At 42.5% G+C, this 21,840-nt stretch overlaps 1 protein-coding gene across 1 annotated transcript in view; it reads right to left on the reverse strand.

Annotated features, from left to right (window-relative positions):
• Positions 1-9,345: 9,345 nt before the first annotated feature.
• Positions 9,346-21,840, reverse strand: part of LOC145415405 (UDP-glucosyltransferase 2-like) — a 65,864-nt gene continuing 53,369 nt past the window's right edge. Inside the window, exons 4-5 of the mRNA XM_080284688.1 lie at positions 21,499-21,718; positions 9,346-9,637 (exon numbers count right to left, since the gene is read on the reverse strand). Coding sequence (XP_080140814.1) covers positions 9,346-9,637; positions 21,499-21,718 — 512 coding nt within the window. The remainder of the gene's footprint in view (positions 9,638-21,498; positions 21,719-21,840) is intronic.

Consider the following 21,840-nt stretch of genomic DNA (forward strand, 5'->3'; position numbering starts at 1 on the left):
AACACTGATTCTGAAAGACATTTTCAGATGCATTATTTTCACTATAAACATCTTTTCTCTCGGGTACTTGGCTAGCATGAGGAAGTATTGATTCTGGCTGTCTTTTCCTGCAACGGATCTCATCTTTTCTGAAACCTCCATTGGTTGGGTTAACAACGTGTATTTCTGCTAATATCTAAATCTAGGGTTGATACTACTTACGGTTCTATCTCAAAGAAGGTGTTTTAGTATGTCATTACAGTGACTCTCACATACTTGCACTCTGATGAGATTGCTTCAGTGACATACACAGACTCCTTCACTCAGAAATGCTATGGCGAAAAAGGAGCAGAATCTGCATAAATTTTCACTGCAACATTTTAGAAACGCCCCATGGGGGTAGGGGGGTTTGTCAAGAATACTCCCCCAGTATCCCTGCTTGTCGTAAAAGGCGACTAAAAGGGTTGCGGAGGGTTAGTGCCCCTCCCCGGAAAACAACTAACTAAAAAAAACAAACAATAAGCCTCGGACAAGGACTGACCAAACGTTGACGACCAAGGACCGGACAAAGGACATTGCAATTGGAACGTGGAATGTAAGGGGAGCAAATGATGAGGTGAAAGAGAGAGAGATTGTCCAGGTGCTTGAGGATGCGAAAGTGGATGTATGTGGAATAACTGAAACAAAATGGAGAGGAGAAAGTGTGAGAGAATGGGAGTATGGATGGGGTATATGTGCAGGAGTAGGTGAGAATAAGAGGGCAAAGGAAGGAGTATGTATAGTTGTGAGTAAAAGATGGAAGAGGAGCATAAGACAGTATGGATCAGTTGGATCAAGAATTGTGTGGATAAAGTTGAAAGTTGGAATACAAATGTGGGCGATTGTGTGTGTGTATGCGCCAACGCAAGATTGTGCTAGAAGAGTGAGAGAAGAGTTCTGGACAAATGTAGAAGTGTGCATGGAAAAGTTTGGAAGGAATGATAGAGTGTTTTTGATTGGTGATATGAATGGTAAAGTTGGGAATGTGAAGGTGGATGGAATAGTTGGTGAGTGGGGTGTGCCTGCTGAGATAGATGAGAATGGGAGTGCGTTAGTGGACATTTGTGCTGGGAGGGGGTTGGTGATAGCCAATACCCTCTTCAGGCATAAAATGATCCACAGGTATACATGGCGAGTGATGAGAAGGGTGGGCGGTGAATTGAGTGAAAGGAAGGCAATGATTGATTATGTGTGTGTGGATGAAAGGATGCGAAGATGTATATTGGATGCAAGAGTTTATAGAGGTTGGGGGAGTGGACTTTCTGACCACTACTTGGTGGTGGCCAGAGTTAAAGTTCAAGTAAGATAGAGGAATAGAAGAAGGGAAGGACGAGAGGAAGGAGTAGTTGCAAGGGGAGTGGAAAGGTTACAAGAGGATGAGAAAAAGGCAGAGTATAAGAGAGAAGTGGAGGAACGATTGGGCAAATATGAGCTGGAGCAGATGGGGGACGTGGAAGGTGTGTGTAGAATATTTACAGAAGAAATATGTGCAGCATGTGATGTGGTGTGTGGAAGGAAGAGAAGACGGAGGGGGGTGCAAGGAACAGCGTGGTGGACTGAAGAGGTGAAACGGGCTGTGGCACAAAAGAAGAAAGCATACAATGAATGGATGAGAAATAGGGGCGTGGAAGAAGTTGAGAGGCGGAAGAGAGAGTTATGTGTAGAAAGAAAGAGAGAGGTGAAAAGATTAGTAAGAGAGAGTAAGAAGAGAGTGGATGAGGAATTTGGAAGGAATTTGAGTGTAAAGTGGAGGGACTGTAAGAAAATGTTCTGGAAAGAGGTGAAAAGAGTAAGACATGGTGGAAGTGAAGTTAGCAGGGGAGTGAAAGATAAAAATGGTAGATTACTAATGGAGAAGGGAGAAAAAGTGAGCAGATGGAGAGAATACTTTAAGGAATTGTTGAACGTGGAGGATGGAAATAATGCGAGTATAAGTGGCTGGGGAATGGCTGGAAGAAGGAGGGAGGTGAGAAGACAGGAAGAAATCAGTAGGATAGAAGTTGTGGAAGCAATGAAGAAAGCTAAATCAGGGAAAGCCCCAGGAATTGATGGAGTGTGTGGTGAAATGCTGAAGCATGGGGGAGAGATAGTAGTAGAATGGATGTGGAAGATGTGCAGATTGGCCTGGGAGTAAGGTAGAGTCCCGGAGGATTGGAAGTCAGGTATAATTATTCCATTGTACAAAGGAAAAGGTGAAAAAGAAGTGTGTGGTAATCATAGGGGCATTTGTCTTCTTAGTATAATAGGAAAAGTATATGGTAGGATACTTATTGACAGAGTTAGAGAAAGAACAGAGAAATTAGTTGGAGAAGAACAGGGAGGCTTTAGGAAGGGAAGAGGTTGTGTAGATCAGATATTCATTCTCAGATCTTTAGTGGAAAAGTTTCTAGAGAAGGGAAAGAAGCTGTATGCGGCTTTCATGGATTTAGAGAAAGCATATGACAGAGTGGATAGACTAGGATTGTGGAAAGTGTTAAGAATATATGGAATAGATGGGAAGTTGTTGAATGCTGTGAAGAGTATGTACGATGGTGCGAAGGCTGCAGTGCGTGTGGATGGTGAACTAATTGAATTTTTCTCTTTGAGAGTTGGGTTGAAACAGGGATGTGTCATGTCTCCGTGGTTGTTCAATCTGTACATGGGTGGGGTAATAAAAGAGGTACAAGGTAGGGTAGTGGATGTTGGAGTGGCCCTGGTGAGAGAGGATAGTGTTTGGAAACTCCCTGTACTGTTGTTTGCAGATGATACCATGTTGTTGAGTGAAGACGAAGGGGAGCTGCAAGGCTTGGTGGATGAGTTTGAGAGAGTGTGTAAGAAACGGAATCTAAAGGTGAATGTAGGGAAGAGTAAAGTGATGGTCTTTGAGAGAGGTGAAGTCAGTGAATGTACAGCGAGGTTGGATGGTGAGGAATTGGAAAATGTGAGTACGTTTAAGTACTTGGGTAGTGTGATGAGTAAGGATGGAGGTTTGGAGGGTGAAGTGCTTGAAAGGGTACAGCAGGGAAGAAAGGTTGCTGGTTCTTTGAAAGCAGTGATAAGAAACAGGGAAGTGAGCATGGAAGTGAAAAAGTTACTACATGACAGTATTGTGATACCAACTCTAACGTACGGAAGTGAAGCTTGGACGTTGTTGGAAGGACACAAGTCAAGAGTGAGAGCCGTGGAAATGAGTTATTTAAGAGGAGCCTGTGGAGTCACATGGAGAGACAGGCTGACGAATGAGGATATAAAGGAGCGTTGTGGTGTTGATGTTGATGTGATAGGAAGCGTTATGAGGAATACACTGAGGTGGTTTGGCCATGTGGAGAGGATGGAGGGTCAAAGACTGACGAAGAGAGTGTATGTGAGTGAGGTGTAGGGGGAAAGAGGGAGGGGGAGGCCGAGGATGAGATGGAGAGATGGGGTGGAGAGGTATATGAGAGAGGGGGGTGTGAGTTGGGAGCAGGGGAGTGAAATGGCGGGGGACAGGGCGACTTGGAGGCGATTTGTTTGTGGCCACCCCAAACGGGAGTGAGACGTCTGGCAATAGATAGATAGATAGATTTTAGAAACTGAACTTCATCTGTGCGCATACCATGTGTGTGGTCGTGTCATTGCACTGACTAATTGGTGATATTTTTCTGGCTGAATCAGTTTTCATTTATGCCGCTTCAGACACAGTTTTACTGTGCACAGAATACTGTTGTTGCTTACTCGTATCCCACTTATGGAAGCTGGCATAATTACAGTATTTGTCTCCATTCATCATTTTCCAATAAATCCGTCCTCGTTCTACCCCGTCCACAAATACTCTCAGCTGACCTTATGTCACCTTCATCTCATTCGCTTGACTCACTCATTCCATCTTTTTGCAGAATGCGTGTAGATGTAAAGGAAATATTAACTCTTAGGCTAAGGGGACTCTGGTGCATGGGTGCCCCCCCCCCTCACAGGATTATTTTTTTTTCCAGTCTACCAATCTGCACATTTAGTCTAGCCAAATAGTAGAAAACATCACACACACACACACACACACACACACACACACACACACACACACACACACACACACACACACACACACACACACACACACACACACACACACACACACAAATATACTTACTTATTATGCAGCGGTGTTTACTGATGTTTATGGCACGTTTAACAGTTAATTGTATAATAGCTGAAACTGGTTTGTAAAGAACCCCCCTCCCCCAGTAATTTCGTTATCTAATAAATATGAGTGTAAAATAACTGTGTATTTCTCAATTAATCACCACATACCTATTCTTTGAATATTTTCAAATGCTAGTACTGGAAGTGAAACCTGTAAATATACTTTCTTGAATTGTGTAGGTATATCGTCTAACTTATCGTCATTACAGTACTGTACATATTTTTATGTTATAAATCTCCCTCCAAACCAACCTAAAACACTTACAGAATTATCAAGTTCAGTTAAGAATTTCACTTAACTCATCCCTTATGTATTTCATACTTCACTGTGCACACTGCAACAATCCTATACACACATTATCCCTTTGTAACAGCTTCAGCGTCACTGCGGGAAAGGTGGCGAAACGTGGCAACTTTGGAAACCCAGCTAATCTGTAGAAAACAAAAATGAACCAAAGGGATTTTATCAGTGACATAAATCAAATATAAAAGTACACATATTTGCCCTGTAAACTGCCCCTGTCCATTCAAATGATCACTTCCATGCACAGTGACAGTGGAGTTTATTTCGACTATCATAAATAATACTGTACTTATATTTCAAATAAAAGGAGATGACAGTGTACCATTCCACCGACTGATTTATGTATTTCATCCTGTACTAATTGCTGTTCTTATATAAGCTATGTCTCATCAATTAAAGTCTGATCCGTTTCATATCAGAGAATGGATTACTATACAGTACATTCCCAGAAGAGTGACGGCTGGAATTTTAACTGGCGTCATCACCTGATGGACAGAAGGAATCTCCTAGTAGAGAGACACTGACGATGAAGTAAAAATAAACACTCATCTTTTCATATTCTATGTAATTATAAATTCGGATTTATACAGTCTTACAGTTTCTGTACGAATGTATAAACTTTTTTGTTTTGTTTTTAACCGAAGGGTACATACAATTTTGAAATAAGGTGAAGAATCAGCAGGAGAGAGAGAGAGAGAGAGAGAGAGAGAGAGAGAGAGAGAGAGATGGTGTTTCCCAGAGCTAGACCCTGTATTGGATCATTTAGCCCCGCTAGGTTACTGTACAGGAGCGCGCTACCAATCCCGGCACGGCAGTCCCGGGCGAGGCTCGAGTTTGCAATTCCCTGATTACGAACTTGATGCTCTACCACTGAGCCACCGTGCACCCAGAGAGAGAGAGAGAGAGAGAGAGAGAGAGAGAGAGTGATGTTACTTTTCAGAAAAAAACAAAATTTCATCAAACTTATAATCTCTTATGTCTCATTAATTTTATGAACCCGAATTCTAGCACTTTGCGAACATCAGCAAATGCATATGAAGGAACTCATGGATATCCATTTTTAAAAATGGATATCTGCGAAACATACGGTCTTAATCTTGAATTACAAGCATTCACATAGGCGCTTCTTCAGTTGAAGTAAACTATTGTCTTGTACTACAATATAATTGGCCTGATAAACTACTCTAATGGCTGTGATGTGATTGTATTTTTCTTACTCATCAGTACTTGATAATAAAATTGAATTCTGAGTGAGTTTAATTATGCCTGTGGTAATGAAAACTCATTGAAGTTCATCCCTTTTTCTATTTCGATTTCTACTTTTTACAAATTATATTTGTCCCAGTGGTTTGCAAGGTTTGTCTCTTGTACTCTCCTGAGACTACATTGCTAATATATTATTTTTTTTTTGTTTTTTTTATGACACATCTCACACCCAAACACAGAACAAAACAAGTATTAGTTGAGGAAACAGAATCACCTTAAAAAAAAAAAAAAAAAAAAAAAGCCCTTTGCATTGACGGTGGTTTTATAAATGTGTACAAAAACGCATTGTCGAGTATGAAGAGGATCCATCTGTACACATGGAAAATATGATTCCATAAGAGATATTTTAGGGTGTTAGAATCTTTTCTGATGTTTATAGAATGTTTAACACTTGAACCATCCATCCATCATCCAATCCTACGTTGCCCCATGAGGAGCGTAGGAGCCCGGCGCTAGGCAGTTGGTCCTGACATTTAAGATGACAGTGACCAGCCTCACTCATCCATGAATGACATCATGTGAGCAATAAACCCTAACCACCCTTTGGATATAAATCTTCACCGGCTCAGTCCGACTGGAGCACCTTAATTACCCACTAAACCACCAGGCGTCTGGTGGTTTAACACTATAATTGTATAATAACTGAAACTCGTTGTGAGTAGACCACTGTAATTACGTTATGTAATAAAATATGAGTGTAAAATACTTGTGCACTCCCCATCTAATCACCACAGATCTCTTTTTTGAATATTTTCAAATGCCTGTCGTGGAAGTGAAACCTGGAAATAAACTTTCATGAATTATGTAAGTATATCATCAATCTTATCCTCACTACAATTCAGTACATATTTTTATGCTATAACTCTGCCTCCAAACCAACCTAAAACAGTTACAAAATTACTTATCTCTTATGTATTTCATACTTCACTGTCCACACTGCAACAACCCCATACACACATTATCCCCTTTTAACAGCTTCTGCATTACTGCGGGAGAGGTGGTGAAACGTGGCAACATTTGAGACCCAGACAGTTTGTCAAAAAAAAAATATATATATATATATATATATATATATATATATATATATATATATATATATATATATATATATATATATATATATATATGAACCAATAGGATTTTATCATTGGCACAAATAAAATCAAATAAAACTACACATATTTGCTACTTTGAACTGCCCCTGTCCATCCAAATGATCATTTACATGCACAGTTATAGTGGGGTTTACTTCTGTTATCATAAATAACACTGGCACTTATATTTCCAATAAAACAAGATGACAGTGTACCATTCCACCGACTGATTTATGTATTTCATCCTGTACTAATTGTTATTTTTATATAAGCTATATATCATCAATTAAAGTCTGATCCATTTCATATCTGAGATTACTAAACTTTCCCAGAAGAGTGACGTCTAGGATTGTAATTGGCGCCATCACCTGATGGACAGAAGGAATCTACTAGTAGAGAGACACTGACGATTAACCAGAAATAAACACTGGTCATCTTTTAATATTTTACCTATGTAATTATATATTCAATTTATACAGTCTTACAGTTTGTGTACGAATGTATATCCCTTTTTTAGTAACCGAAAGTTCATAGAAATTTGAAATAAGATGGAGAATCAGCAGGAGAGAGAGAGAGAGAGAGAGAGAGAGAGAGAGAGAGAGAGAGAGAGAGCGTTACTTGTCAGAAAAAAACAAAACTTCATCAAAGTAATGATCTCCCACGTCTCATTTATGAACCCAAATTCTAGCACTTTGCGAACATCAGCAAATTAATATGAAGGGACTCATGGATATCCATTTTTAAAATGCTTTATCAGTCGATATCTGTCAAACATACGGTCTTAATCTTGAATTACAAGCATTCACATAGGCTTTTCGTGAGTTGAAGTAAACTATTGTCTTGTACTACAATATAATTGGCCTGATAAACTACTCTAATGGCTGTGCTGTGATTGTATTTTTCTTACTCATCAGTACTTGATAATAAATTTGAATTCTGAGTGAGTTTAATTATGCCTGTGGTAATGAAAACTCATTGAAGTTCATCCCTTTTTCTATTTCGATTTCTACTTTTTACAAATTTTATTTGTCCCAGTGGTTTGCAGGGTTAGTCTCTTGTACTCTCCTGAGACCACATTGCTAACTATTAAAACAAAGTTTTTTTTTTTTTTTTACTTACACATCTCATACCTAAACACCTAAACACAGAAATAAACAAACATGTAATATCTAAGGAGACAGAACTACCTTCAAAAATTTACATAATCCATTGCATTGATTTAGTGATTTTGCAAATGTGTATAGATATGCATTTTCGGGTACGAAGAGGATCCGTTTAAACACATGGAAAATATGATTCCATAAAAAATAGGTTAGAATGTTTGGTTTGGTTAGCATAAAACAGGTTAGGTTAGGTTAGGACAAATAAGGTAGTGTTTAACTGCGAAAATTTACATTAGGTTTAGATAAACGGGCACTGTTAAGAGATTTTTTTTTTTTCAATGGTGTTCTGAGAATGCATCCATCTGTTTTCCTTCACCACCACGAAATGACATCCGTTAGAGATTTTAAACAGTTACACCTTTTCAAAAGCTTTTCAACACCCTTAAAATAATAAAAGAAAAAATCGATACATGATAATGCACACGCAAAATACAAAAAGAATTCAATCAAGAACAAAGGTAAAGGAAACCAAAAACTGAAGAAAACTACGAAATAAGGTGGTCTTATGTTTCCTTAAATGTTACCGAGAGAATAATGCAAACAACATATGTTCGGTGATAAAGGCCGTGTTTAGCAGGGTTACAAATATTTAACGCGTGGGCTGCGACTTCCCACTCATGAGTTGGGTCTAGAGGGCTGCAATATACGTATTATGTTTGAGATTTTCAAACTACTACGACAACGTTTCTGAAATGATCAAACTAGTACCACAACGTTTCTGAAATGATCAGCATCATGTTAATATGGCTTATTAAGCTAAATACCATCCCTAATCCCCACCACCAAGGTTAAGTCTAGAGTTAAAGAAACAGTGGTCACCACGAGATAAATTCTGGCACTTCCTAATCCGCTTACCACATTGTTAACAGTTAAGTAAGGATCAACCTGTTACGAAAAAAACGGCATTTGATGCTGAAATTGACTCTCAGTAAATCTACTCTCAGGCTGACAAGGGCTTAGGGAAGACAAGGTATGAAAATCAAAGTCTTCAAACTGGCACACAACACAAAATTATGGTACAACGTGCTAACTGTCACTTCACTCATCCTCACACAGTGCTATTTTGGGCTCAGGCAGCTGGCAGTATTCCATTATCTGGGAAACTTTTGACCACTAAAAGCCCATAACGCTGGTAAGTTTTACATAAATATTTCATGGGTCGATTTATCATATTCTTTTAAAGATATTAATGTGCATGTGAAGCTATTATTCAGTGGTTTCTCTTCTGGCTTAATTGCTGCACGGGAATAATTTTCGCGACTCCTCAATGCCACAGCCAACGGGTTAAGTTAATGCTTTACTTTCTTGAACAGTGCATATCTGGTTGTTCTGTGATGTAAACTCAATCTCTTTTCACCCGAATCTCAGTTTTCTGTTTCTCTGAGTAATGTGTATTAAGCCACTTTCTGAGACAGAAGAGAGTAAGAATTATAGGGATAGCCAAGATGAAGAGCCAGAAAAGAAGAACGTCAAGCATGATGTACTGAAGGAGGTGGAGTCGCTTGCCAGCATACACGATGTGAGGGGACTTGTGGTGACGAACTGTATATTCCACCCACCATACCGCCCGCTGTGCAGGAGTCTCTGGCTGGTCCTTCACTGCGGCCGACACATAATTCAGTCTCTCTTGATATCTGTATGTGATAGTAAGCATTAGCAACAGTCAAACCCCTTGTTAGTCCTTTCATTTCAAGACTCGACCTTAAAATATGTAATAATTAATGTTTGTCTAACATCTCCCAGCAAGTACTCTAACAGGCACTTCTTGCCATGTGATGCATTTACTGAGATCTATTTTGCACTTGAATTTCTCTGCTGTTTATTGCCAAGGAACAAGAAGGGATTAGGTTACATTTTTTTCTTACCACTTATAAGTAATAAATTTGTTGCCTGTATACATCAGTGTTTCCCAGGCTTTTTTTGGATTATACAGTCCAGTTAAGTCACTCATATATTTGCTGAAAAATTCGTCTTTGTCAGTTAGTCGTTCTGCCTGTAGTGCGAATATTGTGTGCAGCATCATTAACCGTAAGAGATATATTTGCAAAATACTCCAAAAGCAGAAGTTGCAAGCAACCTTTTGGCGTATGAGGTAGCCCCCTTTCCCCCCCCATTCCTTTCCCCCCCCCCTCAAAAAATCGTCTGCATAGTGCATCGTGCCGGAATTGCCATTGTATGGACCCTCATATAAGAGATACTGACAAAAGCAAAAGTTGTTGAGGGCCCTTTGACGTGTGACACTTGCCATAAAAATGTCCAGAGAATTTAACAGCCTGTGTGTCATATCAGAAGATCCGTCGTACGGAGCACCACATAGAAAAAGTAAGAGATATCAGCAAACTCAAAACGTACAAGTTATTAAGAAATTTGGGGGGTCTGCACAGACCAAAATTTTACGGAAGCTGTCCTAGTTTGCCTTTTAGCTACGAAGAAGAAAAAACGGCACTGATCCATGGATTCATGGATCCATGGAGATTCCAAAAACAATGATGAGGCCTTTATGCGATGCCAGACAGACAAAAGCACCCCAGTACACACACACACACACACACAAAATTATATATATAAAATCTCTCATCTCATCAGCCGTTTGAGTGTCCACTGCAGGACCGGCCTATCCCGACCGAAGTGGGGACGATACAGCCAATGTATCTCTACCAAGTGGCTTAGGCTGTCTAGTAGAGATTGTATGTAGGGTGAGAAATGCTTGTAAGTGTAATTGTATTGTTGGAATGGCTTTTGATGTGTGTGTAGTCTGTAAACCAAGTGTAATCGGCCCTCGCAAGCCGACTGGGTGCAAGCATACCTTACAGTATGCGACACTGGTTCAACCACAACAACCCTTATGTCCACCAATGCAGTACGTGGCCTGAAACACGCTCCCAAAGTTTATTACCCTGGCAGGGTGCGAACCCTGGTTCTTCATTGTACAATAATGCACACTTTACCGCTGTACCACAGAGGCTCCATATATATATATATATATATATATATATATATATATATATATATATATATATATATATATATATATATTGTTACGTTGTCCGCCTGTCCGTTCCCACGTGTGCAGCCGTTACAGCTGGGCTGGGGGGATTATGCAGTATGTATCCGTGTCATTCGCGGAGTTTACATTAGCGAGTGTTACAAGTTCTTTTGTTTCTTTCGTTCCTGCCACTGAGGGCAATTTTATTTAATACCATGCTGAGAATGCATTTGATTATTTTGATTGTCTTGTGTGAGCTACCAGTATTTAATGATGTTTTGCTTGCATTAGAAGTACCAGTTTATTGTAGAGAGAGAGAGGGGCACGAATATAAGTTCTTATTAATTAATTTGATTATGCGTTCGCGCTTGGCCGTGCGCGAGCCTTGATCAGAGTCAGTGTCTTCCCAGCCAGCTTTAGTGTCGGGTGCTTGTGCACTCTCTCTCTCCCCAGTCATTTTTATGCCGAGCTGGCGTTTTCATTTAAGTTTATTTTTATTCTTTTGTTGCTGACTGAGGGAAGTAGTTATTTTATTTTGTTTTTGTAACCGTGTTGTCTTTGGAGGGCCAGTTTGGCTCACCGTGGTCTTCTCGCTGCCTTTGTTAACGCTCCCCAACACACGTACATACACACACACACCCCTAACCCCTACACAGTTAATCCCATCTCTTTGCTCAAGGCTAGTGAGAACCATCGTGAGCTATTAACTGCGTTCCCCCTTGGACACGGGTTAAGTAGAAAGTCGTCACCACCGGAAGTAAGTGGGAGGTGTTCCTGTATACTGTCTCGGGCGGTATTACTTCCGGTAGTGACGATAGTAGGCTAGATCTATAGGTAGGCTGTTCCGTTTATTATCAAAGTACAGAGTGTTGCGTTTTAGTTTTTCCGTTGCGCAGTTTTTCTCTAGTTTGCGGAGTGTCAGTGCCGGGGTCTGCGTTATTTTTGCAACGCAGTGGAGGCCGATCATCTAAGGCTGACTTGTTGTCTTTTTTGTAATAGCCCCGGGCTGGCGCCACCGTAACAGTGGCGACCTCGCATCAGGATATCCTAACAGTGCCTTCTTCTTGCTAGGATATCGTTACCTTGGCGTTCTCTGTGCTTTGAGGTGAGTTGATGTGTGTGTAGTTTCTCAGTCAGCATTAGTATTTCATTATTTAGTACTGCCATTGATTTGTCGCCATGGAGTCACGCGTGTCTACACCAGATCGCGTACGTGCTGAGTCACCTGTGGATATGGAACAACGAGAGGCACATAGCAAAGGTACTCCCCGTGTGAGCCCTGAGTTTGACTATGGTGCTGAAATGCCTCGTTTCGCTACCCCACTATTACCATCTATGATGCCGCCGAGCCAGTTTAGAGCAGTTCCCCAGGGATGTCTGGTGCTTTCCCTGGAGTTGTTCATTCCACTCCCATATACCCTGGAGCCTTGTCACCGGAGGCTCAGTTGCAGTTGGAGTTGAAAAAGATGGAGATGGAAATGCAGCGTGCAAAAGAAGAGAGGGAGATGCAGCGTGCCAGAGAGAAAGAAGAGAGGGAGATGGAGATGCAGCGTGAAAATGCGATTTGAGCTGGAGAAGACTCGCTTGGAGGTGACTGCTAATAGACCAACTTCAGATACCCAAACCTCAGGCCGTGCAGAGGATAGGGAGAGTTGGTTCTCAAGGAGTCTAAAATTAGTGCCAGCATTTGATGAGTTGAAGGTGACAGAATGGTTTGTCAGGTTTGAGAAGAAGGCTAGGGAGTTTGAGTGGCCAAGGCAGCGCTGGGTGGGGTTGGTATCTAATGTGCTGAAGGGAAAAGCCTTGGAAGTGTATAATAGGTTGAGCCCTGAGGATGTAGATGATTATGATGAATTTAAAACAGCCATCCTGAAGGCATATGAACTTAGACCAGAGGCTTATCGGTTGTTGTTCCGTGGTGCTCGGAAAAGGCCTGCTGACACCTATATGGCCTACGCTAGGTATCTGGAGGAGAGGTTAGACGAGTGGTTGCTGAGTGAGAGCGCCACTTCGTATAACGAGGTGCGTGAACTGCTTTTGATGGAACATTTTACCAACATGGCTGACAAAGAAATTGGTGTTAAAATTAGGGAGAAGAGATTTAAGACCGTGAAGGAAGCAGCGACGTGGGCTGATGACCGGGTGTTTGCCTTGCGGAGTATGGGGGTCAAGTATGCTAATTTTCAGTATTCCAGGGAGAGGACTGTGAGTGGCCCTGCTCTGGGATAAATCTCCCGTGAATCAGTCCAAGGGAAGTTCAGAGGAGAAAAAGAATTCTAGGAGAAAGAGCCCTGTATCCAGTTCGAAGCTAGTTTGTTACTTTTGCAAACAGAGTGGGCACATCAAGCCTAACTGCCCTAAGTGGAAGGCCTCCCAAAATGCCAAACCAGTGGCACTAATTGTAGGTTCGAGTCAGGTGAACGAGAGGAGTTGGGAGAGTGGTAACGGTGAGGGAGAAGTCTGTGGAAAGCTGGAGTGCAGCCGGCTGTGCTCGCTGCCAGCTCAGGCTGAAAAGGTTACCCAACATGCTACGCCACCTCCGGATGAACTGCCTCAGAAATCGTCCCTAGACTGGTGTAAACCTTTTATATGTCACGGCACAGTGAAAATTCATGGGATCAGTTATCCAGTTACTGTGGCTCGTGATACCTGTGCACAACAGTCTGTGTGCAGAAACGTGACTGGAGGGCCTGTAAACTCAGGGAAGTATGTGCTGTGTAGAGGCATGAACTCAGATGAATACTATGATTATGTTCATGTGGAACTCGATTGCCCCATTGTTCAGGCTGCAGCTCAAGTAGCTGTTGCTGATGTAATGCCAGTAGAGGGGATTGATTTTCTGCTGGGGAACGACCTGGCTGGGGAGAAAGTATTTCCATCTCTTCACCACCAGTTGTTGTGGCAGAGAAGTGTTTTGACGCCCCAGAAATTGGTATTGAAGTTGATGCAGAAGTGGAAGCCATGTTCCCGGTCTGTGCAATTACACGATCTATGGCACAGGTTGCAGCCCGGGAGGAAGAACTGGTGAAGCCACAGGTTCTTGGGGTCGACTGTGATGAGGCAGGGCCACCAATGGAGGAACCTAGTGAGCAGAGTGTTGCTGTAGTGGGTGAGGAGAGTGGGAATGCGTGCATGGGCGCCGCCCCACTTTCCACTCAGGACACTAGAGGTGGTGCTGAGTGTGTCTGTGTGGAGACTGAACCCAGCCCACCGACTGAATTAGAAGAATTTCAGGACGCTGGGGTCGACTGCGGGGATGCAGGACCACCGTCAAACGCGCCTGAGGAACAGAGTGCCTCTGTTGAGGGTAGAGGCGATGATGTCAGTGTGGAGTCTGACATTCCTCCCCCTGTCGAGTGTACTAGAGGTGACGCTGAGATTGATCGCCCTTCGCAATCCAGTGTCCCGACCAGTCCCTTATCTCAGTCCTCAGTAGAGCTGGCGGGTGTTGGGCCAGCAGAATTGAGGGTGAAGCAACAGGAGGATGTAACATTAAAGCCCTTGTTTGCTCGAGTAGGGGAAGAAAGAAGTATGGAGTGTGGTAAGGAGGAGTTCCTGATTAAAGACAATGTTTTACATCGCCGATGGACGCCCACTGGCGCCACGGTGGATGGAGGAGTGGGTGAGTTAGTGCAGGTGGTGGTGCCTGTGCAGTATAGGGTGCCGTTAATACAGTTAGCACATGAGGGACCTTTAGCAGGTCACTTGGGAAACAGAAAAACAGTGCAGCGCTTAAGATATAATTTTTGGTGGCCAAGTATGCCGGGACAAGTTGCTGCGTACATCAAGAGCTGTCACACGTGTCAGATGGTGGGCAAGCCTAATCAAGTTCTTCCTGTGGCCCCTTTGACTCCCATTCCTGCAGTTGAACCTCCGTTTACCCGGGTAATCATTGATATTGTGGGCCCTTTACCTCCTACTTCTGCTGGAAACAAGTATTTGTTAACCATAATGGATGTTACAACGCGATACCCAGAGGCTATACCAATCAGAAGCATGCAGGCGAAGTCAGTAGTCAAGCAACTTATCCTGTTCTTTACTCATTTTGGCCTGCCCAAGGAGTTGCAGTCAGACCGTGGAGTAAATTTTACATCTAATTTGTTTAAGCAGACAATGACAGAGTTGGGCATCAAACACATTTTGTCCAGTGCCTACCATCCGCAGTCACAAGGTGCCCTGGAGAGGCATCATCAGACCTTAAAGACCATGCTGCGCACCTTCTGCTATGATAGTGGAAAGGATTGGGACCTAGCGGTACCCTTTGTTATGTTTGCAGTGAGAGAGGTACCAACTGAGTCGTTAGGGTTTTCACCCAATGAGTTAGTGTTTGGGCACAGAGTTCGTGGTCCCTTGGATGTGGTGCGAGAGGCCTGGAGTAACAACAAATCTGGCAACCAGGAATCCATGCTTGACTATGTCTGCCGCACTCGGGAGAGACTGCATTGCGCTTTAGAGCTTGCCCGTGACCATCTAATCGGGGCTCAAGCGAAAATGAAGGCTCATTATGATAAGAAGGTCAGAAGTCGTGAGTTTAAGCAAGGAGATGAAGTTTTGGCACTGCTGCCCATGCAAGGAAAACCTCTGGCAGCTAGATTCAGTGGTCCTTATATTGTGAAGAAGAAAGTTGGGGAACTTGACTATCTAATTGTTACCCCAGATAGGCGGAAGAGTACTCAGTTGTGCCACATTAATATGTTGAAGCCATACTACCGCCCAGTTGATTCTCACTGTGGGATGACTGCTGATGTCTCTCACCGGGGATGTGAAGGACGGGGAAAGGAGGACGTGGCATCAAAGGAACGTGCTGTGGAGGGAGCTGTTGGTGCCGGTGATGTGAGTGGTGGACCAGGGTTACAGCCACAGTTCCTGGAAGGTGACTTTGGAGTGGACGTTGAGGGAACCAGGGATAAGAGCGCTCCTGTAGTTTTGGTGGTTGGTAGTGAGTTGGAGGAGCAGGAGGAAGTGTTTAGTCGTGGTGAGATGTTACCAGCTGACCTATGGGAGGGCAATGGTTATGCAGCTCTGGTGGAGAAATTGCGACACCTTGATCCAGTAAAGCGAGGAGAGCTGTGCAACAGATTATGGAAACATCCGAAAGTTTTTGGAGATTCACCGGGATTGACAACTTGGGCTACTCATGACATTGACGTTGGGGATAGTAAGCCTGTAAAATTAGCTCCCTACCGTATCAAACCTATCAGACAGAAGGCTCTCGATAATGAGATCAAGTATATGTTGGACCATGGATTGATTAAGAGGAGTTTCAGTGAGTGGAGTTCACCAGTTACCTTGCAGCCGAAGCCAGATGGGAAGGTTAGGTTGTGTGTGGACTTCCGGAAGGTTAACTCACTGTCTAAGACCGATGCTTATCCCTTGCCTCGGGTCGATGACTCCGTGGACAAGGTGGGAAATGCCACTTATATCACCAAGCTTGACTTAGTAAAAGGATACTGGCAGGTCCCGCTGACGGAACGGGCTAAACAAGTGGCTAGCTTTGTTGTCAGTGGTGCAGTATATCAGTGCCAGGTGATGCCTTATGGATTGAAGAATGCTCCAGCCACTTTCCAGAGGCTTATGGATAAAGTGGTGGATGGCATACCTAATTGTGTCGTTTACATCGATGATGTCATTGTGTATGACACCAAGTGGGAGGAGCACCTTGATCATGTGGAAATGCTCATTAAGCGGTTGGAGGAAGCTGGCTTAGTAGTCAACTTGGACAAGTGCGAGTTCGTATGTGCTAAGGTCCAGTACCTTGGATTTGTTGTGGGACATGGGCAAGTGGCTCCACCTCAGGCTAAGGTGGATGCCATTTCCAACTTTGCAGCACCCCAGTGTCGCCGTGCCCTCCAGCGATTTTTGGGCATGATCGGCTATTACCGAAGATTCATTGGGAATTACTCCACAGTGCTTGCCCCTCTTACTGACTTATTGCGCAAGGATAAGAAGTGGCAGTGGACAGCCGAGTGTGAGCAAGCTTTTATTACTGTTAAGTCTCTGCTGTGCCACCACCCTATATTGCGTGCACCAGATTTTTGACAAATCTTTTGTGCTGGCAGTTGATGCTAGCCGAGTAGGGGTAGGAGCAGTGTTGATGCAGCCGGATGAGGGCCAGGTTGAACATCCCATATCATACTTCTCAAAGAAGTTTAATAGAGCTCAGAAGAACTACTCTGTCATAGAGCAGGAGTTATTAGCGATTATCCTGGCCCTACAACACTTTGCTGTCTACCTGCCCCCTTTTGGCCCTGTGATCAAGATTTATTCAGACCATCATCCCCTGCAGTTTTTGAACAAGTTTAAATTTAAGAACCAGCGTTTGACCCGCTGGAGTTTGCTTTTGCAAGAGTACAATTTAGAAGTTAGGCATATTAAGGGGACTGATAACGTAATTGCTGATTGTTTATCCAGGGAGGGGTCAGGGTCTTGATTCGAAAATTTTGATCCAGGGCTCAAAATTTTCCCTTGGGGAAGGGCGTGTTACGTTGTCCGCCTGTCCGTTCCCACGTGTGCAGCCGTTACAGCTGGGCTGGGGGGATTATGCAGTATGTATCCGTGTCATTCGCGGAGTTTACATTAGCGAGTGTTACAAGTTCTTTTGTTTCTTTCGTTCCTGCCACTGAGGGCAATTTTATTTAATACCATGCTGAGAATGCATTTGATTATTTTGATTGTCTTGTGTGAGCTACCAGTATTTAATGATGTTTTGCTTGCATTAGAAGTACCAGTTTATTGTAGAGAGAGAGGGGCACGAATATAAGTTCTTATTAATTAATTTGATTATGCGTTCGCGCTTGGCCGTGCGCGAGCCTTGATCAGAGTCAGTGTCTTCCCAGCCAGCTTTAGTGTCGGGTGCTTGTGCACTCTCTCTCTCTCCCCAGTCATTTTTATGCCGAGCTGGCGTTTTCATTTAAGTTTATTTTTATTCTTTTGTTGCTGACTGAGGGAAGTAGTTATTTTATTTTGTTTTTGTAACCGTGTTGTCTTTGGAGGGCCAGTTTGGCTCACCGTGGTCTTCTCGCTGCCTTTGTTAACGCTCCCCAACACACGTACATACACACACACACCCCTAACCCCTACACAGTTAATCCCATCTCTTTGCTCAAGGCTAGTGAGAACCATCGTGAGCTATTAACTGCGTTCCCCCTTGGACACGGGTTAAGTAGAAAGTCGTCACCACCGGAAGTAAGTGGGAGGTGTTCCTGTATACTGTCTCGGGCGGTATTACTTCCGGTAGTGACGATAGTAGGCTAGATCTATAGGTAGGCTGTTCCGTTTATTATCAAAGTACAGAGTGTTGCGTTTTAGTTTTTCCGTTGCGCAGTTTTTCTCTAGTTTGCGGAGTGTCAGTGCCGGGGTCTGCGTTATTTTTGCAACGCAGTGGAGGCCGATCATCTAAGGCTGACTTGTTGTCTTTTTTGTAATAGCCCCGGGCTGGCGCCACCGTAACAATATATATATATATATATATATATATATATATATATATATATATATATATATACAGCTAAAATTCCTGGTCGTTGTAGGTTGTATGTTGTATAAATTTTATATCCGCCCATACTGGAGCACCCAGGAGGCTGGAAGTTGGGGTGCAGAGGTAACTCAGCATGGGGAAAGACTTACACCTGGTAGCGTTGGCTTCCGAGGCTGTTGAAGATACATATCTACAGTATTATTAGTCCCGTACCGGTGAAACTGGTCGAGGACCATAGATTTGCACGGTTCCGTCAGTACTTCAGTACATCAGTACCTCAGTGCGTCTGCATATTCGTGTCTGCTTTGTAACTTGCACATGCATGGACGGATTTTGTAATAACTTCAGAGAACTGTTTCCCATGCCATTATTGTGTGTCGCGTGCAACAACCTGCCATCTACTCCCAAGGTTAAGGTCACATTTGGGGCTCAAACAAGGTCGTCTGTAATTTCGTGTCTACACTGTAACTTCCACATGCATGGACAGATTTTGATTACCTTCACACAGTTGTCCCCCATACCATGAAGGTGTGTCACGCGGATCAACAGTTCATCTGCTCTCAAGGTCAATTAAATATGTATGGATATCATCCGGTAGGGGACTTTGTATATCATGGCAATACTGAATGCACTTGTTTTGAGATGGATTGGCTTTTTGTGAATAGCAGTAACTCCATCCAGTAGAGTTTTGCGAATTTTCTGTATGTGTGTGTGTGTGTGTGTGTGTGTGTGTTTGTGATGGCGAATTTAGTACTTAGTTTAATTGGTATTGAGGAACTACAAAAATTATAAAAGAACACAGGACAACGTTGATAATATTTCTATCGAACGTGACGATCTGAGAGTGATTCAGGTTTTTGCCTGATCCAACAGAAACAGTAATGTAAGTGTAATCGGACGAATGTGTTTGTGTTAGTAGAAACTGGCACCTACCTGTAACATCGGACTTGGGAAATGTACCGTATATAGTGTTTCAAAAAACGAATTTTACTGCAATCCCATAAGACCCCATCAATTCAATACTGTTACATTTTGAATAAGTTCTCCCTCGTATATACCAATAGGTTTGGTGAATGTTATGATTTGTCCATTTTAACCTGCCGGAGATTTTGGACCAATTGTAGTTTATTTCTCGGCGTTCTGTTAATGAAAACGACTCTAGATCTTTTACACAGCACTTCATGGCTGGTATCATATATTTGTTTCAATTTCGTGGTACATCTCAGCATTTAGAAAAGGGAAATGAGTCTTAGGCCAAGTTAGCTACACCTCAGTATTCAGACTGGAAAACTGACAATTTTACACCAAGCGGAAAGATTATAATCTCTAGATGTGATGTGTAAGATTTGGCAGGACTCCCTGTACTTCCTATTTATGTGTGAAAAGAATACTGTCCCTAGGCAGATGACGCAGTTGCATGTGTCCAGAGGTAGATGAAGCAAAGAGAAAGAAAGAAAGTGATTGTTTGTGTGGTTAGTAAAGAGGAAAGAGGAGAAGCATTACCGGTACAAAGGTGGTGAGGGACAATGGAAGTAGACAGCTATTTGACTGTCGTGGTAGAGTTATGCTTCAAGTAAGTTGAGTTGAATGTCATGATTATACGGGTGAAAAGAAATGAGAAATGTATTACTCTACAACTAAAGGTGGAATATGATACACATTATTATACGAATTACACCTGGGCACGAAAACTCATCCTGGTCATGCTTTTAATAAGTTTATTTATATTTTTGTCTCTTCGCTCTCATGATTATAGGAAAATATTGGATAAAACTTCACCAAATATTGTATAATGAATAAATACAACCTGTTGAACTATTGATTTGGGGTGTAAAAGGTCTTTGCTGAAAGACAAAACCAGCTCATGCTGGTGTGATTCCATTTTGATCAAATTTGGCAGAAGGGTTGTGGAACAAGAACGGATAAGGTATTGGCATATTAAGAACAAATGGTCTGAGGTAGGATCATCAGTCAAAATCAAAGGCTTGGTTTTTCAATTCACTTAGATTCTACTTAGACCAAACTTAGTGGAAGGGTTTATTTACTCCCAGGTGAAGTAATTCTTTTTTTCAGAACATTATATTAAAGATTAAGATCAAAGGGTAAGGTTAAATCACACACTTTTGATAGGATTTGGACCAAACTTGGGGACAGGCTTTGGGTAAGATATGGGTGAAGCAATTCGATTTCAAGAGCAATGAATCAAAGGTCATAGTCACAGGGCACAGTAGTTTAGTTTTTGACCGAGTGTAAGGCGTGGGCGTTGCATTCCCTGAGAGATGCGTCTCATTTTATATCTCTGGTGTGGAACCTAGGAAAAATATTTTCATTAAGAAAAAAAAAAAATTGTGTCACATCTTACCTCTTGCAGTCTCACAGCCTGCGGCTAGTCTAATGTAATCAAGAATATGAGTAAACAACTGTTATACATCCATGTAGCACTGCACAGCATAAAAAAGAAAAAAAAGTGCTATATTCGGACTGATGGACAGAAGCAACTGTAAATGCACACATCTTTATGAGAGGCATCTAACACGTAAGTTCGAGAACTCAAGCAAAATTGATGTCAGCAAGTATTAGAAGAGAAACCCCTCTGTCATGGAGCTGATACAGATTTTTGTACGTCTTTCAGTTTACATCCATATGAAGTAAGGACAGGTTTGTAGATAGTTGTGTGTATTTTTCTGGAGTGATATTTATTTTCCGTGTCAGTTACACTGGGTATGTTTGTAATTTTACTATAGGCGCAAAATTAACACCAATGCATTTAGGGTTAAAAACCAACACTTATGCATGCCTCTTGAAAGGGAAATTCATACAGTCTAATGCATCTCTTTGCCTGCAATCCCTTCTTCCGTTGTAGTGGCAAGTCTCAAAACAATATGGGTGCTTCCATACACAGTTGCGGCTTATATTCCATTTGTAAATTTCTATTAAAGTTAGCACCTCGAAGGAAAGAGAAAAACCACATGCTCACCATGTTTTGTCAATTACTAACCGAGTGCTTTGGCGAGGGGAAAAAGAACACCTACCCTGGGTCTGTTGTGAGAGTGGTGATGGCGGCCACCAGGGAGTCCGAGGTGAGGTCTCGCCAGTTGAGGACCACACCGAAACCTTTCCGGGCCATACGTGCGGCGTTACGGAACTGATCGAAGGCAACGGGGACCGCCAGCACAGGAACCCCGTGGTACTGTGCCTCCTGCATGCCCAGGTTACCGCAGTGTGACATGAACACCCGTGTCTGGTTGTGACCTGAAGTAACAGCTTATATTACGTTACCTATCTCAGAGCCACCGAACATTGACAGCTTAATCAGACATTATCTAACACATTGTCTGATCATGCAGATTGAGGTAATAAATGAAAGAACTACA

This window comes from Coenobita brevimanus, chromosome 102, assembly GCF_032717465.1.
Source record: "Coenobita brevimanus isolate Jiangsu-jjx chromosome 102, ASM3271746v2, whole genome shotgun sequence".
Taxonomy (NCBI): Eukaryota; Metazoa; Arthropoda; class Malacostraca; order Decapoda; family Coenobitidae; genus Coenobita; species Coenobita brevimanus.